This window comes from Entelurus aequoreus, linkage group LG22 (assembly GCF_033978785.1).
Source record: "Entelurus aequoreus isolate RoL-2023_Sb linkage group LG22, RoL_Eaeq_v1.1, whole genome shotgun sequence".
Classification (NCBI taxonomy): Eukaryota; Metazoa; Chordata; class Actinopteri; order Syngnathiformes; family Syngnathidae; genus Entelurus; species Entelurus aequoreus.
The window spans coordinates 8,250,395-8,274,536 of NC_084752.1; the positions used below are offsets into that span (position 1 = coordinate 8,250,395).

At 39.1% G+C, this 24,142-nt stretch overlaps 1 protein-coding gene across 1 annotated transcript in view; it reads left to right on the forward strand.

The window, feature by feature from the left end:
- Window positions 1–24,142, forward strand: part of LOC133639876 (teneurin-3-like) — a 157,786-nt gene that overhangs the window by 109,712 nt on the left and 23,932 nt on the right. Inside the window, exon 2 of the mRNA XM_062033540.1 lies at window positions 4,682–4,858. Coding sequence (XP_061889524.1) covers window positions 4,690–4,858 — 169 coding nt within the window. The 5' untranslated portion in view covers window positions 4,682–4,689. The remainder of the gene's footprint in view (window positions 1–4,681; window positions 4,859–24,142) is intronic.

A 24,142-nucleotide genomic window follows, 5' to 3' on the forward strand; every position in this document is an offset into this window, starting at 1 on the left:
TCTCATCTCATTATTGTTTGCTGGCTCCTGTTCTACTGCACGTCCCCCCCGGCACCTTGTGTGTGGAGGACCTGGTGAAACATAGCCAGATATAGGCAAACATTGTTGGCATTTATTATTTTCATTTAGCAGATAAGCACACGAGGTGCTGTTGCATTTGTTCTATATTGTTCCCTGCTGCACGCATGCTTTATCTGTACATAAATTATTCTGTTGGCCCACTGCATATTTTCTCAAATAAAAGAGCACAAGGGACTCGGACCACAAGTTGTTTTGCCCTGTAAAAGAAATAATTTATGATAATACTTTAACATTTTTACTTGAACTAATAATTGAGCATTATTATTAGGAATTGGCCATATAGCCTAAAATCTATATTGTGCCCGCCTGTATATATTATTTGGTATACAGTCGTTTAATGGCTAAGTACACTTGTAAAGAACATAATGTCATGGCTGTCTTGAGTTTCCAATAATTTCTACAACTCTATTTGTTTGTGATAGAGTGATTGGAGCACATACTTGTTGGTCACAAAAAACATTCATGAAGTTTGGTTCTTTTATGAATTTATTATGGGTCTACTGAAAATGTGAGCAAATGTGCTGGGTCAAAAGTATACATACAGCAATGTTAATATTTGCTTACATGTCCTTTGGCAAGTTTCACTGCAATAAGGCGCTTTTGGTAGCCATCCACAAGCTTTTAGTTGAATTTTTGACCACTCCTCTTGACAAAATTGGTGCAGTTCAGCTAAATTTGTTGGTTTTCTGACATGGACTTGTTTCTTCAGCATTGTCCACATGTCTAAGTCAGGACTTTGGGAAGGCCATTCTAAAACCTTCATTCTAGCCTGATTTAGCCATTCCTTTACCACTTTTGACGTGGGTTTGGGGTCATTGTCCTGTTGGAACACCCAACTGCGCCTAAGACCAACCTGCGAGCTGATGATTTTTTTCATGATCCGTGGCCCGGATCATGTTTTTGTTATATTCTGTTAGTTTTGGACTCCCTTAGTTCCTGTTTTTGTGCACCCTTGTTTGCTTTTAGTTACCATGGGCAGTGTTTCCCATAAACTGCCAAGATACCTGTGGCGGTGGGGGCGTGGCTATGGGCGTGGTCACCATGACATCATCGAGAAATTTGCATAATTTACTACAATGATATGATTTTCTCTAAAAAGGCTCAAAAAATGTACACTTACTAATTAATAATAACAGTTTTGTTTTAAACGTCCATCCATCCATCCATCCATCCATTTTACAATATAATTGCAACACTTTATGTACATATTTATATACAGATTTGAACAATAAGTTATTCACTGAAATATATTTATTAATTGTGGTTCTTACAAAAAATATATCTTGTAAAATATAAAAGCTAAAATGTCTCATAAAGCTCTGCCCCTTTAATTAGTGCATACTGAATAATTTAACTTTAGCCTACTACTACAACCATATTATTTACCAGCAACATAAAGTGAAACAGAGGCAGAGGTGTCCTGCCACAGTCAGTAACTAATAAACAGAAAACAGTAGTGGTGGTAGATAGACACAGAGCTTCATCAAACATCTGATCCACTGAACAAAGAGCTCCAAAAATCTTGAACTTTAGACTGCCATCAGTTTTACTCCCTACACTTAACCATGTGTTTCCTACTGCCTGCAGACTTTGCACCCTTTGTTATATACACATGTTGTGTTTCTAATATAAATACATTTAATAAAGTCAAATACAAATAAGGCAACAAGAGAAGTATCCTACACTTCTCTTTTGTAAAGTAAATCTGAACAGCCGATATGGGCATCTACATCAACTATATGATTTGCCTGAGAAGCTGGAGAGGACAAAAAAAAAAAATAATAATAATAATATATATATATATATTTATTTTTTTTTAAATATATTTTTTTAAATTTGTGGCGGACGTAATTCTTTCGTGGCGGGCCGCCACAAATAAATGAATGTGTGGGAAACACTGATGGGTGCTTATTGTTTCCACCTGTCTCTGATTGGTGCTCGGGACGTTCACCTGTTTCCCGAGCCCTAATCAGAGGGACTATTTAATCCTGCCTTTGCCGGTCAGTCAGCCTGGCTTCATTGTTTGCTTCATGCCACAGTTACGTGAGTGTTCTTTATCTCTAGTCTATGCCAAGTGTTAGCTTTTTCCTCTGACTCGTTTTCAGTTTTTTGGTACTTGTTTGATTTCGACAATAAATCATGTTCTTACCTGATCTGATTTTAAGTTGGTACAAGGCCAGTGTTGGTCATACCAATGCTTAAAATGTTCAAGATCATTGATTGATTCCATTTTAATCCCAATTATAATCAGACACAAGACAGGATGGTATTGTAACAATATCAATTAAATATTAAAAGTATTTATTTCTCTTGGCCCTGATTTGTCATGATGACGATGTCCATAAAGCCCTGGAGGTAACCATTGCTGACTTAGAAGATGCTTTTGCACTGTGGATAGACATTCACCATTAGCGTTAAGAACGCTTTTGTTCACTTGTTGCTGTCAAATTTGCGGGACACAGCTAGAATGTGTTATCAACATGCATTATCACTATATAACGATAGTCTTAAAAGCTCTATCGTTGGCCAAAGTTATATAGATTATATTGTCTATGTAATTATTGTAATTAATGTTATAATGTCAATACATTTTACTTGTAGATTTAAGGTATCTTTTTTTTATTAGGACTGTTTTAAAACATGAATAAATTAGCAAAATGTATTTGACTATTTTAATTCAGTATGTTGTTGTGTACTGCTATTTTGACCTCCATTGGATTGATTTTAATATTGATTTTTAACAGGCAAAGAGGAGAACGTTATCAATGCGTCCCCTGCATCCTTCCATTTTTCTGTATGTGGAAAAACCTTTTTTGGACATTCCTGTCTTGCAGCACATACCAGTTTATCTTTCGTGTTAGAACACGGCATTCCATGTTTCCCTCGGGCATCATGTGGAGATGCCAGCAGGCACAGAACTCAGCATTTCACTTGAAAGTCATTTTGGAACATTGATCAGAGCCTCAGATGTGTATTGCCTTAAGTCTCCTCGGCAATCACTGCTGGGTTAACATCATGTCCGCATCTAGCAGACTGGACTTCTGCACTCGGTTTATAGTTTGGATCAGTGTTTCTCAAACATTCGGTCAGGCCCTCTCCGTGAAATGCCTCTTTGAATGAAACACACACATCCACACACACATTGCAAGGAATTTAGGGATTTCACCATCTACAGTCCATAATATCATCAAAAGGTTCTGAGAATCTGGAGAAATCACAGCACGTAAGCGATGATATTACAGACCTTCGATCCCTCAGGCGGTACTGCATCAAAACGCGACATCAGTGTGTAAAGGATATCATCACATGGGCTCAGGAACACTTCAGAAAGCCACTGTCAGTAACTACAGTTGGTCGCTACATATGTAAGTGCAAGTTAAAACTCTACTATGCAAAGCGAACGCCATTTATCAACAACACCCAGAAACGCCGCCGGCTTCGCTGGGCCCGAGCTCATCTAAGATGGACTGATGCAAAGTGGGAAAGTGTTCTGTGGTCTGACGGGTCCACATTTCAAATAGTTTTTGGAAACTGTGAACGTCATGTCCTCCGGACCGAAGAGGAAAAGAACCATCCGGATTGTTATAGGCACAAAGTTCAAAAGCCATATCTGTGATGGTATGGGGGTGTATTAGTGCCCAAGACATGGGTAACTTACACATCTGTGAAGGCACCATTAATGCTGAAAGGTACATACAGGTTTTGGAGCAACATATGTTGCCATCCAAGCAACGTCTTTTTCATGGACGCCCCTGCTTATTTCGGCAAGACAAAGCCAGTCACGTGTTTTTAATTTTCCTGAGGGAACTCTCCTGAAGGAATCAATAAAGTACTATCTATCTATATATCTACAACAGCGTGGCTTCATAGTAAAAGAGTGTGGGTACTAGACTGGCCTGCCTGTAGTCCAGACCTGTCTCCCATTGAAAATGAGTGGCACATTATGAAGCCTAAAATACCTGTTGTACAACTTAAGCTGTACATCAAGCAAGAATGAGGAAGAATTCCACCTGAAAAGCTTCAAAAATTGGTCTCCTCAGTTCCCAAACGTTTACTGAGTGTTGTTAAAAGGAAAGGCCATGTAACACAGTGGTAAAAATGCGCCTGTGCCAACTTTTTTGCAATGTGTTGCTGCCATTACATTCGAAGTTAATGATTTATGTTTTTATTTACCATTTACACAACGTGCCAACTTCACTGGTTTTGGGTTTTGTAGTTCAATTAAGCTACTGTAAAGGAAATATGCGCAAACAAAAACACATTTGTCCTGTAATGTTCAATATCATTTGTATGATATGTTATTATTTATATGCTTGAAAAATACATGAATTTAAAACTTTGTGATTTTAGTTATATAGGGGTAGTGTGTTCTCTATAACCAGTATTTTATGAATTGTAACTGACCTTTACCAATGGCAGGGCATTATTGTAGACAAGTGACTTTAGTTCAGATGTATTCTTGATTATCCACATTGCTGTTGTCCGCTTACTTTTCAGTAACGTCATCATTATTTTTCCCATGCATTTTTGATTTGACTCACATCTTATTTCATTCAATAAAATGATTCCCTTTTGTTTTCTTTTGAACTATTTTTCATAGGTTCCCCCATGCCCTCTCCCTCCTGTCCATCATCTGTCATTGAACAAATACATCCCCAATCATCCCATCTACATGACAACCAAGTGTTAAGTGACACATCCGAGCCCGAGGAAGAGGAAGAGGAAGAGGAGGAGCAGGTGGATTATAGAAGCCGATTGTACTTACCGGTAAACCATGGTAATTAAATATATTTTTTATTTGCAAAGATTTCAAACGCTCCTTGTTGGCTTCCTGCTGTGAAATGTAACAAGACAGTTTTAATTGAACTGACTGCTAAAGGGCCCTTCTAATGCTGACAGCAGAACCTGCCTAAACAATATGATTTATATTACGTGTTGTACAAGTAATTTTTAACTTTTATTGCCAAACATCAATAACCCATGTCCATACAGATTATCACCAGCTTGTCGTTCAATTTGTAAATAAACAGTTGTGTTCATTTACAATTACATAGCTCTCAAGCCCCGTGACCCAAACGGCCGGCAAATAGGTACTTTTCTCTGGTTTATAAGTAAAACCTCCATTAAAAGTAAACTGATGTTTCTGAATGATTAGTTCCAGTGTAGACAAAGATGTGGATGTTGTTGTTGTCGTCAGTCTTTACAAGAAGGTTCATATATACCGTATTTTCCGGACTATAAGGCGCACTTAAACATTTTTTTTTTCCTTAAAACTCGACAGTGCGCCTTATAACCCGGTGCGCCTAATGTACGGAATACTTCTGGTTTTGCTCGCCGACCTCGAAGCAATTTTTGTTTGGTACATGGTGTAATGATAAGTGTGACCAGTAGATGGCAGTCAAACATAAGAGATATATGTAGACTGCACTATGATGGCAATATGTCTCAAGTAAACAACACCAACATTGTATATGTTCAATTGAAAATATAGAACATTACACACGGCGCTCAAAAATCTATCAACATGTTTTAGTACGACTTTGGTAAGCTATGAAGCCGCTCCACTTGGTGGACTTTCGGCGCATTAAACATATGAGTATTATTACGGTGTGTGTATAAGGTAAGACATATTATCTGGCGTTTTATTTCGCAATATTATGCAAAATCAACTTTTCTTACCTTCTGGTACCTGCTGATCTGTATTTGGGATCTGAATAAATGCTGAAAAATTGCCCGCGTCCGCCTTTGTAGTCCGTACCGATGACATAGTCGATAGGCTTTTTCTTCTTCTTGTTATGGGACATTCATCCTCCGCTGTTGCCATTTCTAATATAAAGTAGTGTAAAGTTCTTACTTATATCTGTCAGTAAACTCGCCATGAAAGCGCTAAAACATACCGGTGTAATGAGTTTACATTATTCACCCAAGGAACTTTAGTTATTAGAGAGTTCCAGTCGGACGGTTTTTCCCATTGTTGTTGTTTCCGGATGAGGAGATGCTGCACCATTATTGATTGAAGTAAAGTCTGAATGTCATTAAAACAGTTAGCTCCATCTTTTGACACTTCTTCCACTCCCGTCCTTGCACGCTACACCGCTACAACAAAGATGACGGGGAGAAGACGCTGCCGAAGTTGAGGCACGTAAATAAGACCGCCCACAAAACGGCACATCCTGAAGCGACTGTCAGAAAGCGGCTTGAAGATGATCTGTAAAACATAATTTATCCAACATTTTGACCAAAGAACCCCCATTACATGTTATGTAGACCACAAGGAAGAAAAAAACTAAACAATATGACTCCTTTAATGCGCCCTATAATCCGGTACCCCTTATATTTGAAAAAAAAAATCGAAAATAGACCATTCCACGGCAGTGCGCCTTATAATCCGGTGCACCCTATGGTCCGTAAAATAGGGTAGTCAACAACAGCTGCAGTTATCTCTTCTGGACACACTGCCCCTTAGTGTTTTGGAAGAGAATTACAAGTCTGGTGCCATCCACCACGGGAGAACTATAAATCAAACATGGTGCCATCAGAGGGGACACAAGCTACGAGTATATGCGAGAGTATATTGCAGCTTTCAAAATTTGGTTGCATTAGTGTTTGTTATTATGAAATTATTCATGACATTATTCATTACATTTTCCATTTTCCCATTTAAGGGCTTTTGGTTTAAGTTGTCTTCAGTTTTTTTCTGAAATCAGTCGTGTTTAGCTGACGTTCTTCTAGTTACACGGAGATGTGTTTGAGCAATCACCGTAGCAACACAGACATAAGCCAGCAGCTTTAAGGTGCCATTTTACATATTCATTATATTTCAATAACTTTGTTCAGAGTTGTAAAATATTCAATTGCGTCTTAAAACAAATGTGGGTGTGTTATGCATTTTTCATTTCACTTGGAGGCTTTTTTTTTTTTTTTTGTCTAAGTCTAAACATGCAGTGGCTGCAAAAGTTCTAGATGGAGATTATCCAATTATGTGGTAGAAAGATAGAGAGATTCATGGTCTCAAGTTGAATAGGTCTCTCTCTGAGCTAGTGGAAAACAGATGTAACCTCTTTTTTTTTTCTTTTTTTTTGGTTGAACTTGTGCCAACATTTAATCAGACTGTTTTGGCCAGGATAAACAGTTGTGTCATCAGGGATAGCAGCGGCTTTATCAATGTAATTGTTTTTTATTTGAGACTAATTCATGGCACACGGTGTATGACAAACATTTCCCTCAGCATTATATAAGTCGGGGCACTGCATCACCACAGATTTCAGTTAAGGAACATTTTCCAGGCCATAGGGCGCACCATAGGGCGGGTCTAGTCAGGTTTATTTTCATACAAAAGGCGCACCAGATTATAAGGCGCATTAAAAGGGGTCATATTATTATAATTTTTTTCTAAATTATAATAATGTTACTCCCGGCTTTGTGGTCTACATAACATGTGATGGTGGTTCTTTGGTCAAAATGTTGCATAGATTATGTTTTACAGATCATCTTCAAGCCGCTTTCTGACAGTCGCTTTAGGATGCGCCGTTTTTGTATGCTTATTTACGTGGCTCACTTTCGACAGCGTTTTTTCTCGGTCATCTTTGTTGTAGCGGTCCGACCAGAACTCTCTAATAACTAAAGTTCCTTGGGTGAATAATGTAAACTCACTTTACTTAAATCAATAACGGAGCAGCATCTCCTCATCCGGAAACAACCACACCGGAAATGTGTGCCGTGAAAAACCGTCCGACCGGAACTCTCTAATAACTAAAGTTCCTTGGGTGAATAATGTAAGCTCACTACACCGGTATGTTTTAGTGCTTTCATGGCGAGTTTACTGACAGATATAAGTAAGAACTTTACACTACTTTATAATAGAAATGGCAACAGCGGAAAAAGAAGATAGAGAAAAAGAAGAAGCTTATCGACTATGGCGTCGGCACAGACTACAAAGGCGGATGCGCACAACTTTTCAGGACTTATGCAGATCCCAAATACAGATCAGCATGTACCAGAAGGTAAGAAAAGTTGCTTTTGCATAATATTGTGAAACAAAACATCAGATAATATGTCTTACCTTATACACACACCATGATAATAATATTTTGTTGAAGCACAGTACAATCCATCAAGCGGTGCGACTTCATAGCTTACCAAAGTCGTACTAAAACATTTTGATAGATTTTTGAAAGCTGTGTAATGTTCTATATTTTCAATGGAACATATAATATTTTGGTGTTGTTTACTTGAGTCATATTGCAGTCTACACATATCTCTTATATGTGACTGCCATCTACTGGTCACACTTATCATTTCACCATGCACTAAATAAAATAGCTTCGAGGTCAGTAAGCACAGCCAAAATCATTCCGTGCATTAGGCGCACCGGGTTATAAGGCGCACTGTCGAGTTTTGAGAAAATGAAAGGATTTTAAGTGCGCCTTATAGTCCGCAAAATACAGTATTATTAGTTTATTATTTGTCTTAATCGCGTGTAGAGCAATCACATCCAATTATTGGCATGTTTTTATTCTAACTTTGCAGTCTTTCTTTTGTTTTGTATTATGCAAGTTTGGGAAATGTAACTGTGGATCATGGATGACCAATTGTTATATAGTCACTGAGCTTGGGTGCATGTGTGTACGTATGTGTATTGATTATCAGCCCAACATCCCTCTTTAAAAAAAAAAAAAAATCGGCAGTTATAAAATACGACATCATAAAAGTTAAGATAAAACAAATGTTGTTGTCAATGTTTAATAATAAGGTTTTTTGATTCAGAGAAATATAAATGTGTAACGCAACCTACACCCCCTTGCAAAAGTGCCAAATGTTTCATTCCCTCTTGGAGTGGAAAAATCCAGCATGGAACACTTCAGTGTTCACTCAACACATACGTCATAATGTCATCAAAGCTCATATTTATATATTCACACACAGCGCCAACATTCGGGAATCAGGATGAGGAGATAGAAAAAATATAAAAATATCCATCCATCCATTTTCTACCGCTTATGATACATCTATTTATGGAAGTATCGGACAAAGTTATGTTTAAGTTAAGTAGGACACAACTGTGGTGCATTAAAGGAAACTTGATTGAAGTTCCAAACATTCGTCATTAGTTTTTAAAGACACAGGGAAGCTTAACCCTCAGTAAATGCACTAATTATAATCATAATAATATAATAATGATATAATTTATTATTATTGCCACTTAAACATAATCCCACATGAATCAGCTAATTTCTACTTGACACTGTCGAACTATTAACTACAAAACTCAAAGCCAGTGAAGTTGGCACGTTGTGTAAATGGTAAATAAAAACAGAATACAATGATTTGCAAATCCTTTTCAACTTATATTCAATTGAATAGACTGCAAAGACAATATATTTAATGTTCAAACTGAGAAACTACATTTGTTTGCAAATAATCATTGACTTAGAATTTAACAGCAGCAACACATTGCGAAAAAGATGGCACAGTTGGACATTTTTACCACTGTTGCATGGCATTTCCTTTTAACAACACTCAGTAAACATTTAGGAACTGAGGAGACCAATTTTTGAAGCTTTTCAGGTGGAATTCTTTCCCATTCTTGCTTGATGTACAGCTTAAGTTGTTCAACAGTCCGGGGTCTCTGTTGTGGTATTTTAGGCTTCATAATGCGCCACACATTTTCAATGGGAGACGGGTCTGGACTACAGGCAGGCCAGTCTAGTACCCGCACTCTTTTACTATGAAGCCACGCTGTTAAAACACATGGCTTGGCATTGTGTTGCTGAAATAATCAGGGGCGTCCATGATAACGTTGCTTGGATGGCAACATATGTTGCTCCAAAACATGTATGTACCTTTCAGCATTAATGGTGCCTTCACAGATGTGTAAGTTACCCTTGTCTTGGGCACTAATACACCCCCATACCATCACAGATGCTGGCTTTTGAACATTGCGCCTATAACAATCCGGATGGTTCTTTTCCTCTTTGTTCCGGAGGACACGACATCCACAGTTTCCAAAAACAATTAGAAATGTGGACTCGCCAGACCACAGAACACTTTTCCACTTTGCACCAGTCCATCTTAGATGAGCTCGGGCCCAGCGAAGCCGGTGGCGTTTCTGGGTGTTGTTGATAAATGGCTTTCGCTTTGCATAGTAGAGTTTTAACTTGGACTTACAGATGTAGCGACCAACTGCAGTTACCGACAGTGGTTTTCTGAAGTGTTGCTGGGGTGATATCCTTTACACACTGATGTCGCTTTTTGATGCAGTACAGCCTGAGGGATCCAAGGTCACGGGCATTCAATGTTACGTGCAGGGATTTCTCCAGATTCTCTGAAACTTTTGATGATATTATTCCTCGCAATACCTTGTTGAGAAATGTTGTTCTTAAACTGTTGGACAATTTGCTCACGCATTTGTTGACAAAGTGGTGACCCTCGCCCCATCCTTGTTTGTGAATGACTGAGCATTTCATGGAAGCTGCTTTTATACCCAATCATGGCACCCACCTGTTCCCAATGAGCCTGTTCACCTGTGGGATGTTCCAAATAAGATATTTGATGGGCATTCCTCCACTTTCCCAGTCTTTTTTGCCACTGGTGCCAGCTTTTTTGAAACATGTTGCAGGCATCAAATTCCAAATGAGCTAGTATTTGCAAAAAATAACAAAGTTTTCCAGTTCGAACGTTAAGTATCTTGTCTTTGCAGTCTATTCAATTGAATATAAGTTGAAAAGGATTTGCAAATCATTGTATTCTGTTTTTATTTACCATTTACACAACGTGCCAACTTCACTGGTTTTGCGGTTTGTATATATATATATATATATCTATATATATATAGATATATATATATACATACACTACCGTTCAAAAGTTTGGGGTCACATTGAAATGTCCTTATTTTTGACGGAAAAGCACTGTACTTTTCAATGAAGATAACTTTAAACTAGTCTTAACTTTAAAGAAATACACTCTATACATTGCTAATGTGGTAAATGACTATTCTATCTGCAAATGTCTGGTTTTTGGTGCAATATCTACATAGGTGTATAGAGGCCCATTTCCAGCAACTATCACTCCAGTGTTCTAATGGTACAATGTGTTTGCTCATTGGCTCAGAAGGCTAATTGATGATTAGAAAACCCTTGTGCAATCATGTTCACACATCTGAAAACAGTTTAGCTCGTTACAGAAGCTACAAAACGGACCTTCCTTTGAGCAGATTGAGTTTCTGGAGCATCACATTTGTGGGGTCAATTAAACGCTCAAAATGGCCAGAAAAAGAGAACTTTCATCTGAAACTCGACAGTCTATTCTTGTTCTTAGAAATGAAGGCTATTCCACAAAATTGTTTGGGTGACCCCAAACTTTTGAACGGTAGTGTATATATATATATATATATATATATATATATATATATATATATTGTAAGAAAAAACTGAACTTATAAAAAGCATAATTTAGTAGGCTTTAAGAATATTTCGTGGCGCCTTCAGCCCCCCTCCCCCTGACTACATACATGTCGTGTGCGTGCATACAGTATATGTGTGTGTTTGTTCCCCCGGCCTTAGCGGCACACACTGCAGAGTTTTTCAAATCAAAGTCCAGCCTTAAGAGCTTATTCCAATAGGTTTAGTCAAGATCACCTATGAATGCTGCCAGGTTCTGTTGGCTAGCCAACGACCCTGCATCCGCCATGTTTTGATGGGAAACAGACCTTGGCGGTTTTGAAGAAAAGATAGAAGACAACCGCAAGTGCAGCCAGAGCAGGCTAGGAAAGGTAGTGTAAAAGGGAAAAAGAAGCAGTGTGAGAAAGTAAAAGTGTTGCTGACAGCTGCATGGAATGATCAAAACAGACAGAACGACGTCTGTGCATGTTTACGTTGCCATCTATACATAATCAGAAACAGTTCTAGAATGATTGCTCACTAAACGTGTGTGCGTGTGCGTTTGTGTGCGTGTGTGTGTGTGTGTCAGTGTGTGTGTGTGTGTGTGTGTGTGTGTGTGTGTGTGTGTGTGTGTGTGTGTGTGTGTGTGTGTGTGTGTGCGCGCATAGTTGCAGATGTATGTGTGGTCTTTTTCCCACAAAGTTGTCCCAGCTTTACTTTACCAACCACTCTTCAGCCAAACATCTAAAATATCACTCTCACCACTTCCTGCACTCCCTTTTTTCCCGACTTTTCACTAATGTTTCACTCTTTGCCTTCCTTCAATTCCTCGTTGCATCGTGTAGTTTGTCAGAAAGTACAGTAAGTTACAGTGAAAGACACCTTCAGCTTTACATACAGCATTTACCTTTTGTACTTTGAATGGCTATTTTATTGACTGATGCTTTTTGACTCACAAATACACTATTTGGCCACCTGCCTTGACTCACATATAAACTTGAAGTGCCATCCCATTCCTAACCCATAGGGTTAAAAATGATGTGGGTCCACCTTTTGCAGCTCTTACAGCTTCAACTCTTCTGGGAAGGCTGTCCACAAGGTTGCGGAGTGTGTTTATAGGAATTTTCCACCATTTTTCCAAAAGCGCATTGGTGAGGTCACACACTGATGTTGGTCGAGAAGGCCTGGCTCTCAGTCTCCGTTCTAATTCATCCCAAAAGTGTTCTATCGGGTTCAGGTCAGGACTCTGTGCATGCCAGTCAAGTTAATCCACACCAGACTCTGTCATCCATGTCGTTATGGACCTTGTTTTGTGCACTGGTGCACAGTCATGTTGGAAGAGGAAGGGGCCCGCTCCAAACTTTACCCACAAGGTTGGGAGCATGGAATTGTCCAAAATGTTTTGGTATCCTGGAGCATTCAAAGTTCCTTTCACTGGAACTAAGGGGCCAAGCCCAACTCCTTAAAAACAACCCCACACCATAATTCCTCCTCCACCAAATTTCACACTCTGCACAATGCAGTCCAAAATGGAGCGTTCTCCTGGCAACCTCCAAACCCAGACTCGGCCATCAGATTGCCAGATGGAAAAGCGTGATTCATCACTCCAGAGAAGGCGTCTCCACTGCTCTAGAGTCCAGTCCAGTTTGCATTGGACTTGGTGATGTATGGCTTAGATGCAGCTGCTCGGCCATGGAAACCCATTGCACGAAGCTCTCTGCGTACTGTACGTGGGCTAATTGGAAGGTCACATGAAGTTTTGAGCTCTGTAGCAACTGACTGTGCACTATGCACTTCGGCATCCGATGACCCCTCCCTGTCAGTTTACGTGGCCTACCACTTGGTGGCTGAGTTGCTGTTGTTCCCAAACTCTTCCATTTTCTTCTAACAAAGCCGACAGTGGAATATTTAGGAGAGGAAATTTCACGACTGGATTTGTTGCACAGGTGGCATCCTATGACAGTTCCACGCTGGAAATCACTGAGAGTGGCCCATTCTTTCACAAATGTTTGTAGAAACAGTCTCCATGCCTAAGTGCTTGATTGTATACACCTGTGGCCGGGCCAAGTGATTAGGACACCTGATTCTCATCATTTGGATGGGTGGCCAAATACGTTTGGCAATATAGTGTAGTTCTAAAGTTTGGCCGACAGTCAGGACTACTTCTACTTCTACTTTCTAGTTTTTTTTTATTACTGGATGTTTTAAGTGTTGTGATGAAAGACCTATAACAAAAACCCAGAATATAATTGTAAGGTTTTTACTGAATTAAGCACCCCGAACACAGAATAATTTAAGATCTACAATTTGAGCTATGAGCCATAAAACTTTCAAGGTCTTGACTAATTGACTAGAGTTCAAATGATTTCCTCCATCCTTGAATCAGCATTCAGGAACACCAAATATGAGATGAAATAGGACTTTTGTGCGTAGCGTTCTTCTTGTCATGTATTCTTGCTTTATTCATTCTATCTCTTTGGAACACAGGGTCACGCTTCTTTGTAAACAAACCCAAGCTCTGCTCTCTATCAAAGCTTTGTCTTCTCTGAGCTGCTGTGACGCAGTCCCTTGGATTACCGTAATTAGACTTAGACAAACTTTAGTGATCCCCAAGTGAAATTGTTTGATTCAATCGCTCAAATACAAGAGGGAAGGATGACTAAAACACTCTTAGGTGTCCTAAAAAAGACAGTAGACAATACCAATAATATAAAAGTGATAGAATGGTACACCTAAAAACTGTAACGTTAAGTATACTAATTGAACGGTATACCGGTATTAGTATAGTACCGCAATACTAATGAATCATATTCGGTACTATACCACCTCTAAAAAGTACCGGTCCAACATCCCCCAGACCCCCGTCGTCATCACGTTGTGTCATTGCTGGTTTTACGAGCAGAGGAGCATGTTCGGCAGCGCACAATCACTGAGTACTTACCATCACACACATTTTTAAGGTGAAGTTATAACTGAGTTATAACTGGGACGGCGTGGCGAAGTTGGTAGAGTGGCCGGGCCAGCAATCGGAGGGTTGCTGGTTACTGGGGTTCAATCCCCACCTTCTACTATCCTAGTCACGTCTGTTGTGTCCTTGGGCAAGACACTTCACCCTTGCTCCTGATGGGTGCTGGTAGCGCCTTGCATGGCAGCTCCCGCCATCAGTGTGTGAATGTGTGTGTGTGAATGGGTGAATGTGGAAATACTGTCAAAGCGCTTTGAGTACATTGAAGGTAGAAAAGCGCTATACAAGTATAACCCATTTATCATTATATAACACTGAAACACCCTCAGGAAGAGGTGCTTTAAGACAGTGGTCCCCAACCACCGGGCCGCGGACCTATTGGTACCGGGCCGCACAAGAAATTAAAAAAAATAAATAAATAAATAGTTTTATTTTTTTATTTATTTTTTATTAAATCAACATAAAAACATAATATATACATTATATATCAACATAGATCAATACAGTCTGCAGGGATACAGTCCGTAAGCACACATGATTGTATTTCTTTATGGAAAAAAATAAATAAAAAAAATAAAAATAAAATTTATTTTCACACCCCCCCCGGTCCGTGGGACAAATTTTCAAGCGGTGACCGGTCCACAGCTACAAAAAGGTTGAGGACCACTGCTTTAAGACATGGTTAGCTAGCAGCTAAAGTGTTTTAGCTACTTCTAAATCACTAATCCTCATCTCCATGGCGACGAGTAAAGTACGTTTCTTACAAGTATCATCCCTGCAGGACGAGGAATAGCTAAACATGCTTCACTACACACCGTAACTCACCGGCGTCAAAATGTAAACAAACGCCATGAGTGGATCTACACCTGACATCCACTGTAATGATACCAAGTACAGGAACGTATCTAGTCGATACTACTATGATTACATCTTCTTTCGTTTAAAAAAAAATGTATATTATGTTTATAAAGTCAGGAAATATGTCCCTGGACACACGAGGACTTAAATTATGACCAATGTATGATCCTATAACTTCTTGGTATTGGATTGATACCCAAATTTGTGGTATCATCCAAAACTAATGTAAAGTATCAAACAGCAGAAGAATAAGTGATTATTACATTTTAACAGAAGTGTAGAGAGTGTAAAAGAGAAAGTAAGCAGGTATTAACAGTAAATGAACAAGTAGATTAATAATTCATTTTCTACCACTTTTGACAAAATAATAGAATGATAAATGACACAATATGTTACTGCACATGTCAGCGGCTAAATTAGGAGCCTTTGTTTGTTTACTTACTACTAAAATACAAGTTGTCTTGTATGTTCAATATTTTATTTAAGGACACACTTGTAATAAGAAACATATGTTTAATGTACCCTAAGATTTTTTTTTGTTAAAATAAAGCCAATAATGCAATTTTTTTGTTGTCCCCTTTATTTAGAAAAGTATCAAAAAGTACCAAAAAGTATCGAAATAAGTATAAATCGCACCGGAGTATAAGTCGCACCTGCCGAAAATGCATAATATAGAAGGAAAAAAACATATATAAGTCGCATTTTTTGGGGAAATTTATTTGATAAAACCCAACACCAAGAATAGACATTTGAAAGGCAATTTAAAATAAATAAAGAATAGTGAACAACAGGCTGAATAAGTGTACGTTATATGAGGCATAAATAACCAACTGAGAGCGTGCCTGGTATGTTAACGTAACATATTATGGTAAGAGTCATTCAAATAACTAACATATAGAACATGCTATACGTTTACCAAACAATCTGTCACTCCTAATCGCTAAATCCCATGAAATCTTATACATCTAGTCTCTTACGTGAATGAGCTAAATAATATTATTTGATATTTTACGGTAATGTGTTAATAATTTCACACATTAGTCGCTTCTGAGTATAAGTCGCACCCCCGGCCAAACTATGAAAAAAACCGCGACTTATAGTCCGAAAAACACGGTAGATATAAGAAGTACAGAATGAGGCATAACAGCTCTTGAAGGTCGATAATGAAGTACAACCTGGCGTCTTCCTGATGCAGACGCATGTGCTTAAAAGCATGGTCAAAGTTGTTTTCACCCATATCCAAAATAATGGCGCCAAGGTTCAGGATACGCAAAAAGACAGAAGTAGGAGAACCAATACAAAATAAAAGGCAAAAGGAAGTTGGTGTCCTATTTATAACACGGCTTTTAATAGCAAGTACAGAAGCTTTGTTTAAAGTATACTACAACATCTGCTTTAAGGCTCGGGAAACATAAAAAAAACATTAGTTTGCTACTTTTTTCTGAGCGTAAAAAAAGATGCCACAAAACACTCCGCAGCCTTTTTGATGCCTCAGTGACGCCAAGGCCATCAGCTCTGACCGGAAGAAGAAACAACAACAACAACAAAATGCCAAGTTTCTTTGCAAATGGGGGGGGGGGGGGGGGGGTGACGCCAAAGCGTATTGACGGTGTCTGTGCTAAAAGAAAAGAGGGAGGTCAGCGCATGGACGAGAGAGACAGCAAATAACACTTAGTGCTTTTTAATCCAGGACCAAGCAGACAATTCTCCTCAACACCAGAACTAATCAATGAGACGCTGAATGAAGACGAGGATTGAGCGATTCAGGGTGAGAGCTGGATGAAAAAAAAAAAAAAAAAATGCATTTCTCTTCAACGCCACTCCTAATCAATAAAGGCAATACGGTGAAAAGGGAAGGAGACAATGAAAGGATCCTTCCAGACATGAGAACTAATCAATGGTACCTACAGTACAGGGAAGGTCACGTTATTTATTCAACTTTTTATACAGATTAATTCAAGGGAACTATTTTAATTTCACTTTGTTGCTTATTTTTGAGTCTATTAAGAACTTGTGTGAAATATAACTGTAGAAGAGTGATTGTAATACCCCAACTCCCAACAGGGGCGCCGCTAGGGATTTTGGGCCCCATGAAAATAATCTTTACAGGGCCCCCAACACAGCGGCAACATTTTTTGATGCTATTTTACATACAATTATGCATTTTAATGGTATTTTTGAAAGAAGAACAGCATCACAGTTTTATAAGTATTATAAGTTCATCATCATTAGGGGCCTCTCTGGGCCCCCCTCCATCATGGGCCCCTAGAATCTGTCTCCTTTACCCCCCCTTTTCGGCGCCCCTGACTACCAAACACACACACACTTGTGCACGTGTATAGCGCAAATGTAACAGTGATCACACTAGAATAGAACACAATAGTTGTCATTGCACTTAGAGAACTACACTATATTACCAATTATATTTCCAAAGTCAACTGTCGGCTTTATTATAAGAAAATGTTTGAGTTTGGGAACAACAGCAACTCAGCCACAAAGTAAACTGACAGAGAGGGGTCATAGTGCAAAGAGGTCGCCACATTTCTGCACAGTCAGTTGCTACAGAGCTCCAAACTTCATGTGACCTTCCAATTAGCCCACGTACAGTACGCAGAGAGCTTCACGGAATGGGTTCCCATGGCCGATCAGCTGCATCTAAGCCATACATCACCAAGTCCAATGCAAAGCGTGAGATGCAGTGGTGTAAAGCAGTGGTCCCCAACTACCGGGCCGCAGCCCAGTACCGGTCCGTGGACAAGAAACAATTTTTTATTTTTTATTTATTTCTTTTTTTTATTAAATCAACATAAAAAACACAAGATACACTTACAATTAGTGCACCAACCCAAAAAAACTCCCTCCCCCATTTACACTCATCCACACTCATTCGCACAAAAGGGTTGTTTCTTTCTGTTATTAATATTCTGGTTCCTACATTATATATCGATATAGATCCATACAGTCTGCAGGGATACAGTCTGTAAGCACACATGATTGTATGTTTTTATGACAAAAAAAAATAATATTATTTTTTAAATCAGAGTCTGGTGTGGATGAACTTGACTGGCCTGCACAGAGTCCTGACCTGAACCCGATAGAACACCTTTGGGATGAATTAGAACAGAGACTGAGAGCCAGGCCTTCTCGACCAACTTCAGTGTGTGACCTCACCAATGCGCTTTTGGAAGAATGGTGGAAAATTCCTATAAACACACTCCACAACCTTGTGGACAGCCTTCCCAGAAGAGTCGAAGCTGTAATAGCTGCAAAAGGTGGACCCACATCATATTGAACCCTATGGGTTAGGAATGGGATGGCACTTCAAGTTCATATGTGAGTCGAGGCAGGTTGCCAAATACTTTTGGCAATATAGTGTACAACTAAATTAATCCCAGATCATACCCGCTCAGAGCAGACATACAATACAAACGACACCATTAAAAAAAGGTAGGAAATGTAAACATGGAGGGGGAAAGCAGCTCCCACGCTAGCCCCTCTGTGTGTTCTTTCACTGTGCTGGTTTCACTCGGATGTTTACGGCAAGAACTTGCCAAAGGCATTTGCAGAGGGAGCAAATGGCTATTATAGATTAGGAGTGTTATTGGTTTCGGGCGACCAAACACATTCCAATGGATTTGGCTGATATAATTGTCCATTTTGGCTCTCAAATTGATCATAATTTTGCCTTGCAGAGCGGAAAGCTTCTCAGAGATGTTATGTAATTTGTGATTAAATTCTGAGATTGCCATAGTCTGAGATGCCCATCATGTCCATGGCGACAAGCAGCTTCTGGGCTCCTTAAACCACTGCCATCGTCTATCAAATTTGTCGATAGACCTGAGCCATGTTCACCCCAATCAGCAGATGCCCTGTTATCACTGTTCCAAATAGATTTATTCCACGTCCACGACGGAAAGAACTGACAGGCACACGACTCGCCATTTCTCCCAAGAGTCCCTCGTGTATCTGGCAGGAAATGTGGCGTCAGGACAGGCAGGATACCCCAAACTTGTTCTTTTCATCGAGACAATTTTGTCAATTAAGCTTCAATTCCAGCTCATCAATTCCTAGTTTGTATTTTCGAAGACTAGTGCAAAAGAGAGGCTCTCACAAAGTTATGACAAGACAAGCCGAGACAAAGAAGCAAAGCAGGAGAGATAAGAGAGAGGGAGGGAAATGCGACCGCCTTCGTTGAAAGCCAGACAAGAAAAAAAACAATCCTCTAATTTGTGTGCGTGCATGTACAGTATAGAGCAGGGGTGGGCAATTAATTTTTACCGGGGGCCGCATGAGCAACCCGAGCACTGCTGGAGGGCCACATCGACAATATTTCAATTAAATGTTGCTCAATATTATTTTTGATATATACCGTAAGATAAATAATAATAATAATTAATAATAATACTTTAATTTAACCTAACTTAACTTTATACCAAAAGCACTGCTTTGGAAATCATTTGTACCCCTTTCGGAGATCACATTTAGTTGCCCTTAAACATCCTCATGTTGCACAATGAAATGTAAGCATAGGATGAAGTGAGCATTCCTGTAACTTTCTCTAGTAACATCATTCCATGATTAATATAAATAAATTAATATTAATAATAAATGACAGTAAAATAAGCACACTTATGACTGAGGAGTCATAGTGTAACTTTGTGTGGTGTTTGAGTTGTCCGACTTTTTGTGTGGCCATAAACGCACCAGTGGCTTAGTGGTATGCGTGTTGGTGACAGATGACAAGTTGGTTTTGGCCTGGTTTGTACGGCAGAAAATGACTAGTTTTTCGAGATAGAAGTGTTTTATTCATGTATTTGGTGTGGTTATGGCCGAATATAAACAGTTTTGCTCAATAAAGTGATCAATATAATTCCTGTCCTCGAAGCATCTCGATAGACGTTACAATAATTGAACGGTGTTGACGAACACCGTTAGGGTCGCTTGTTGTCACGGTCACTCAGATTTGCATTGCAAAATTACACAGAATAAATGTGTTTATTTTGTTTAGAATTCAGATGGGTTTGATTTGGTGCACGGCATATATTTGCTGTGCGCAGAGGACGCTTGAGCAGTGTGCAATTGAGCAGGCGCGCACCTTAGAGGGAACGTTGCTTTGCAGTCCATGTCTTGTTGAAAACACGCCATTCGTCATCAACTTTTCTCTTTTTAGCGTCTCGGGTGTAAACCGTGCATCACTTGTCGCTGTGCACCTTCACTCACAGGTTACACACGGACATACGCCCATGAATAACACTTTTCAAAATAAAAGCATCACAGTTGTATTGCGCGCACGACATAGATGTTTTTTTCAACTTTCTTTTGTAATTTGTGATTGCAGCTGTTCACATTCACTCACAATCACGCACGCGCATACGTCCACACGGAAGTAATACAAATAACGATTTTCAAAACAAAAGCAGCACCGTTGTATTGCACACTCGACATAGATACTTTTTGAAATTGATTTTGTAATTTATGATTGGCCTCACGCGGGCCGGACAGGGACGCACAAAGGGCCGGATGTGGCCCGCGGGCCGCAGAAGGCCCAGGTCTGGTATAGAGACTTAGACTTATGTTATTGTCTGCTTGTTAGCACAATCCCTCACAATCCACGTAAACATGTGCACCCGCCAATGTAACTGTAGATTGCACTAGTTGTGCATGTGCTCGCGTGTAGATATAAGTAGGGATGATACTCGAAACCGGTTTTCCCGGTTGTTTGATAAGAAAAGGACAGAGTCCTCGGACTCTAATCCCTTTTTGAGAACCGGTACCCGTTATCGACACCACTATAGTAAAGGAAAAGAGTTGATTCTTTATTTGAATCCCTGGAATCCCGTCCCGACCAGAAATGCTCCGTGGGACATCACAAGAAATGACGTCACGTAGCTCAGTCATTAGGCGCAGATAGGGAAAGCAGGAAAACAATGGACGGGAAAAAGCACTCCAAGGTGTAATAAAGTTCAAAACAAAAGCTATAATCCATCGAATAACTTTACTGAGAGATTTGAGCAGGATAAAACACATGACGAACACTTTTACGACCAACCGGAAACATAGCAACCAGGCTAGCAACGCACCTCCTTTACGGCAGCTGTCGCAACGTTCTTAAAACAACCGCAGCACATACATATATATACAACATATCTCCCTTTTTTAACTTTTGTTTTTCTTTCCTTGTAAACAAAACAAAATCACACTGTAGATGTGTTGTCTGTCTAATTATAAATAATGCAGACGAGGCGTGTTGGCTGAGTTCTTGACGTTTACTTTCACAGCGTGGCAACATGCAACACTTTTCGGGGCTACCGCGCATGCTCGTAACTCCCGTTGCATGCTGGGTAGTGTAGTTGTTATCTTCTCTAGCTCATAACATTTTTCCCCCTATAAAGAAATAATGTTAACTCAAAGTGTATTTCTTTTTTTAGCTTTAACTTTTCATTTTTTAGCATTGTAACCACATTTGCAAAGAACTTTTCTCTTCATAGAATTTTCTTTCAATAAAGAAATAAAGTGCAAAAATGTCAAAGCATCATAACAAACAGTTATGTCAAATAGCAGCAGAATTGCACTTTTTGGAGAGCTGTATTATTTTCAGTTTTGTGCCCAAGGGACTGATTTTATTTAACACTATATTATTATTTATACACCTGTTGTGATCACAGAGACAGGTTGTTTTTGTATTACTATATATATTTGTTTCTCTGAAAAATCCCACTTAATATACTTATTTTTTTAGGTGGGTAACAGTCAATATTTATTTATTTATTAGATTTTATTTTTTTATTATATAATAAAAGTGAGCTTTTGTTAAACCAAATATTGTGTGTTTTTTTCCATATACAACAACCTATCTGGACTCGATAAGAGAATCGATAAGGAATCGGTTCGATAAGAGGATTCGATAATAGGCTCGAACTCGATAATTCCTTATCAAACATCATCCCTAGATATAAGTATTGAAAATGAGATACAAGGAGTATTGATAGACACACTGTGGCTGTGAGATTGTTTCTTTAAAGCAGTGATCCGCAGTCTTTAATATTGCCCAAAATACTTGAATAATCAATCAATATTCATTGGCAGTGTGTTGTATAATCTGCATTATTTTCCCTTAACATTCGCATGCATTTTCCCCTCCATGGAAAAAAAAAAAGAAAAAAGTGTCTCCCTCCAGGGTAACATTAACTTTTCTCTGTGGATAAGTGGGTTACAACCACAAGCTTGCCCTAAAGATGACGCATCCGTCAGACACATCCAGATATGTAGTATTAATGCAGAAAGTATGTATGCACAAATTGTATGTCAATGACTATGAAATTACATTGTACCCTAAAATGTTGTAACACAGCATGTTGGTTTAAATGGGCGAGCGAGGCCTGAATAAATCAAACCCGTGAGGTGTTTTTGCCCCCACGTGTTTTTAAATATTTGGATTATAATCCTTCCATTACTATTACAGATAACCGACTAGGAAAGCAATTCATTGCCTGATCTGTTATATTCGATGCGCCAACTTGCGATGGAGGGTCTGGACTAAATGTTTTGCTCGCAGCCTTAAACATAACAATTATCCATGAGAGATAAAATAAATTGTGAGCTGCTGCAGTCACAAGCCGAGGTACCACTGTATTTCTTGTATTCTACTTAGTACAGGAATATTGTGTACTGTATTTTCCAGACTATAAGGCGCACTTAAAATATTTTTTTTCTCTCAAAACTCGTCATGCGCCTAAAATCCGGTGCGCCTAATTTACGGAATAATTATGTTTTCCTGACCGACCTCGAAGCAATTTTATTTGGTACATGATGTAATAAGTGTGACCAGTTGATGGCAGTCAAACATAGGAGATATTTGTAGACTGCACTATGATGGCAATATGACGCAAGTAAACAACACCAACATTTTATATGTTCCATTGAAAGTATAGAACATTACACACGGCGCTCAAAAATCTGTCAAAATGTTTTAGTACGACTTTGGTAAGCTATGAAGCCGCACCGCTTGATGGATTGTACTGTGCTTCAACATACGAGTATTATTATGGTGTGTGTATAAGGTAAGACATTATCTGGTGTTTTGTTTCGCAATTTTATGCAAAAGCAACTTTTCTTACCTTCTGGTACCTGCTGATCTGTATTTGGGATCTGCATAAATCCTGAAAAATTGTGCGCGTCCGCCTTTGTAGTCCGTGGAGACACCGTAGTCGATAAGCTTCTTATTTTTCTCTATCTTCTTGTTATGGGACATTCATCCTCCACTGTTGCCATTTCTAATATAAAGTAGTGTAAAGTTCTTACTTATATCTGTCAGTAAACTCGCCATGAAAGCGCTAAAACATACCGGTGTAGTGAGTTTACATTATTCACCCAAGGAACTTTAGTTATTAGAGTTTCCGGTCGGACGGTTTTTCACGGGACACATTTTTGGCGTTGTTGTAGTTTTGGGATGAGGAGATGCTGCTCTGTTATTGATTGAAGTGTGAATGTCATTAAAACAGTTAGCTCCATCTTTTGACATTTCTTCCACCCCCGTCCTTGCACGCTACACCGCTACAACAAAGATGACGGGGAGAACCGGTTATGTAGACCCAAAGGAAGTGTTTTACATTTCGAAAAAAATAATATGACCCTTTTAATGCGCCTTATAATCCGGTGTACCCTATATACACTACCGTTCAAAAGTTTGGGGTCACATTGAAATGTCCTTATTTTTGAAGGAAAAGCACTGTACTTTTCAATGAAGATAACTTTAAACTAGTCTTAACTTTAAAGAAATACACTCTATACATTGCTAATGTGGTAAATGACTATTCTAGCTGCAAATGTCTGGTTTTTGGTGCATTATCTACATAGG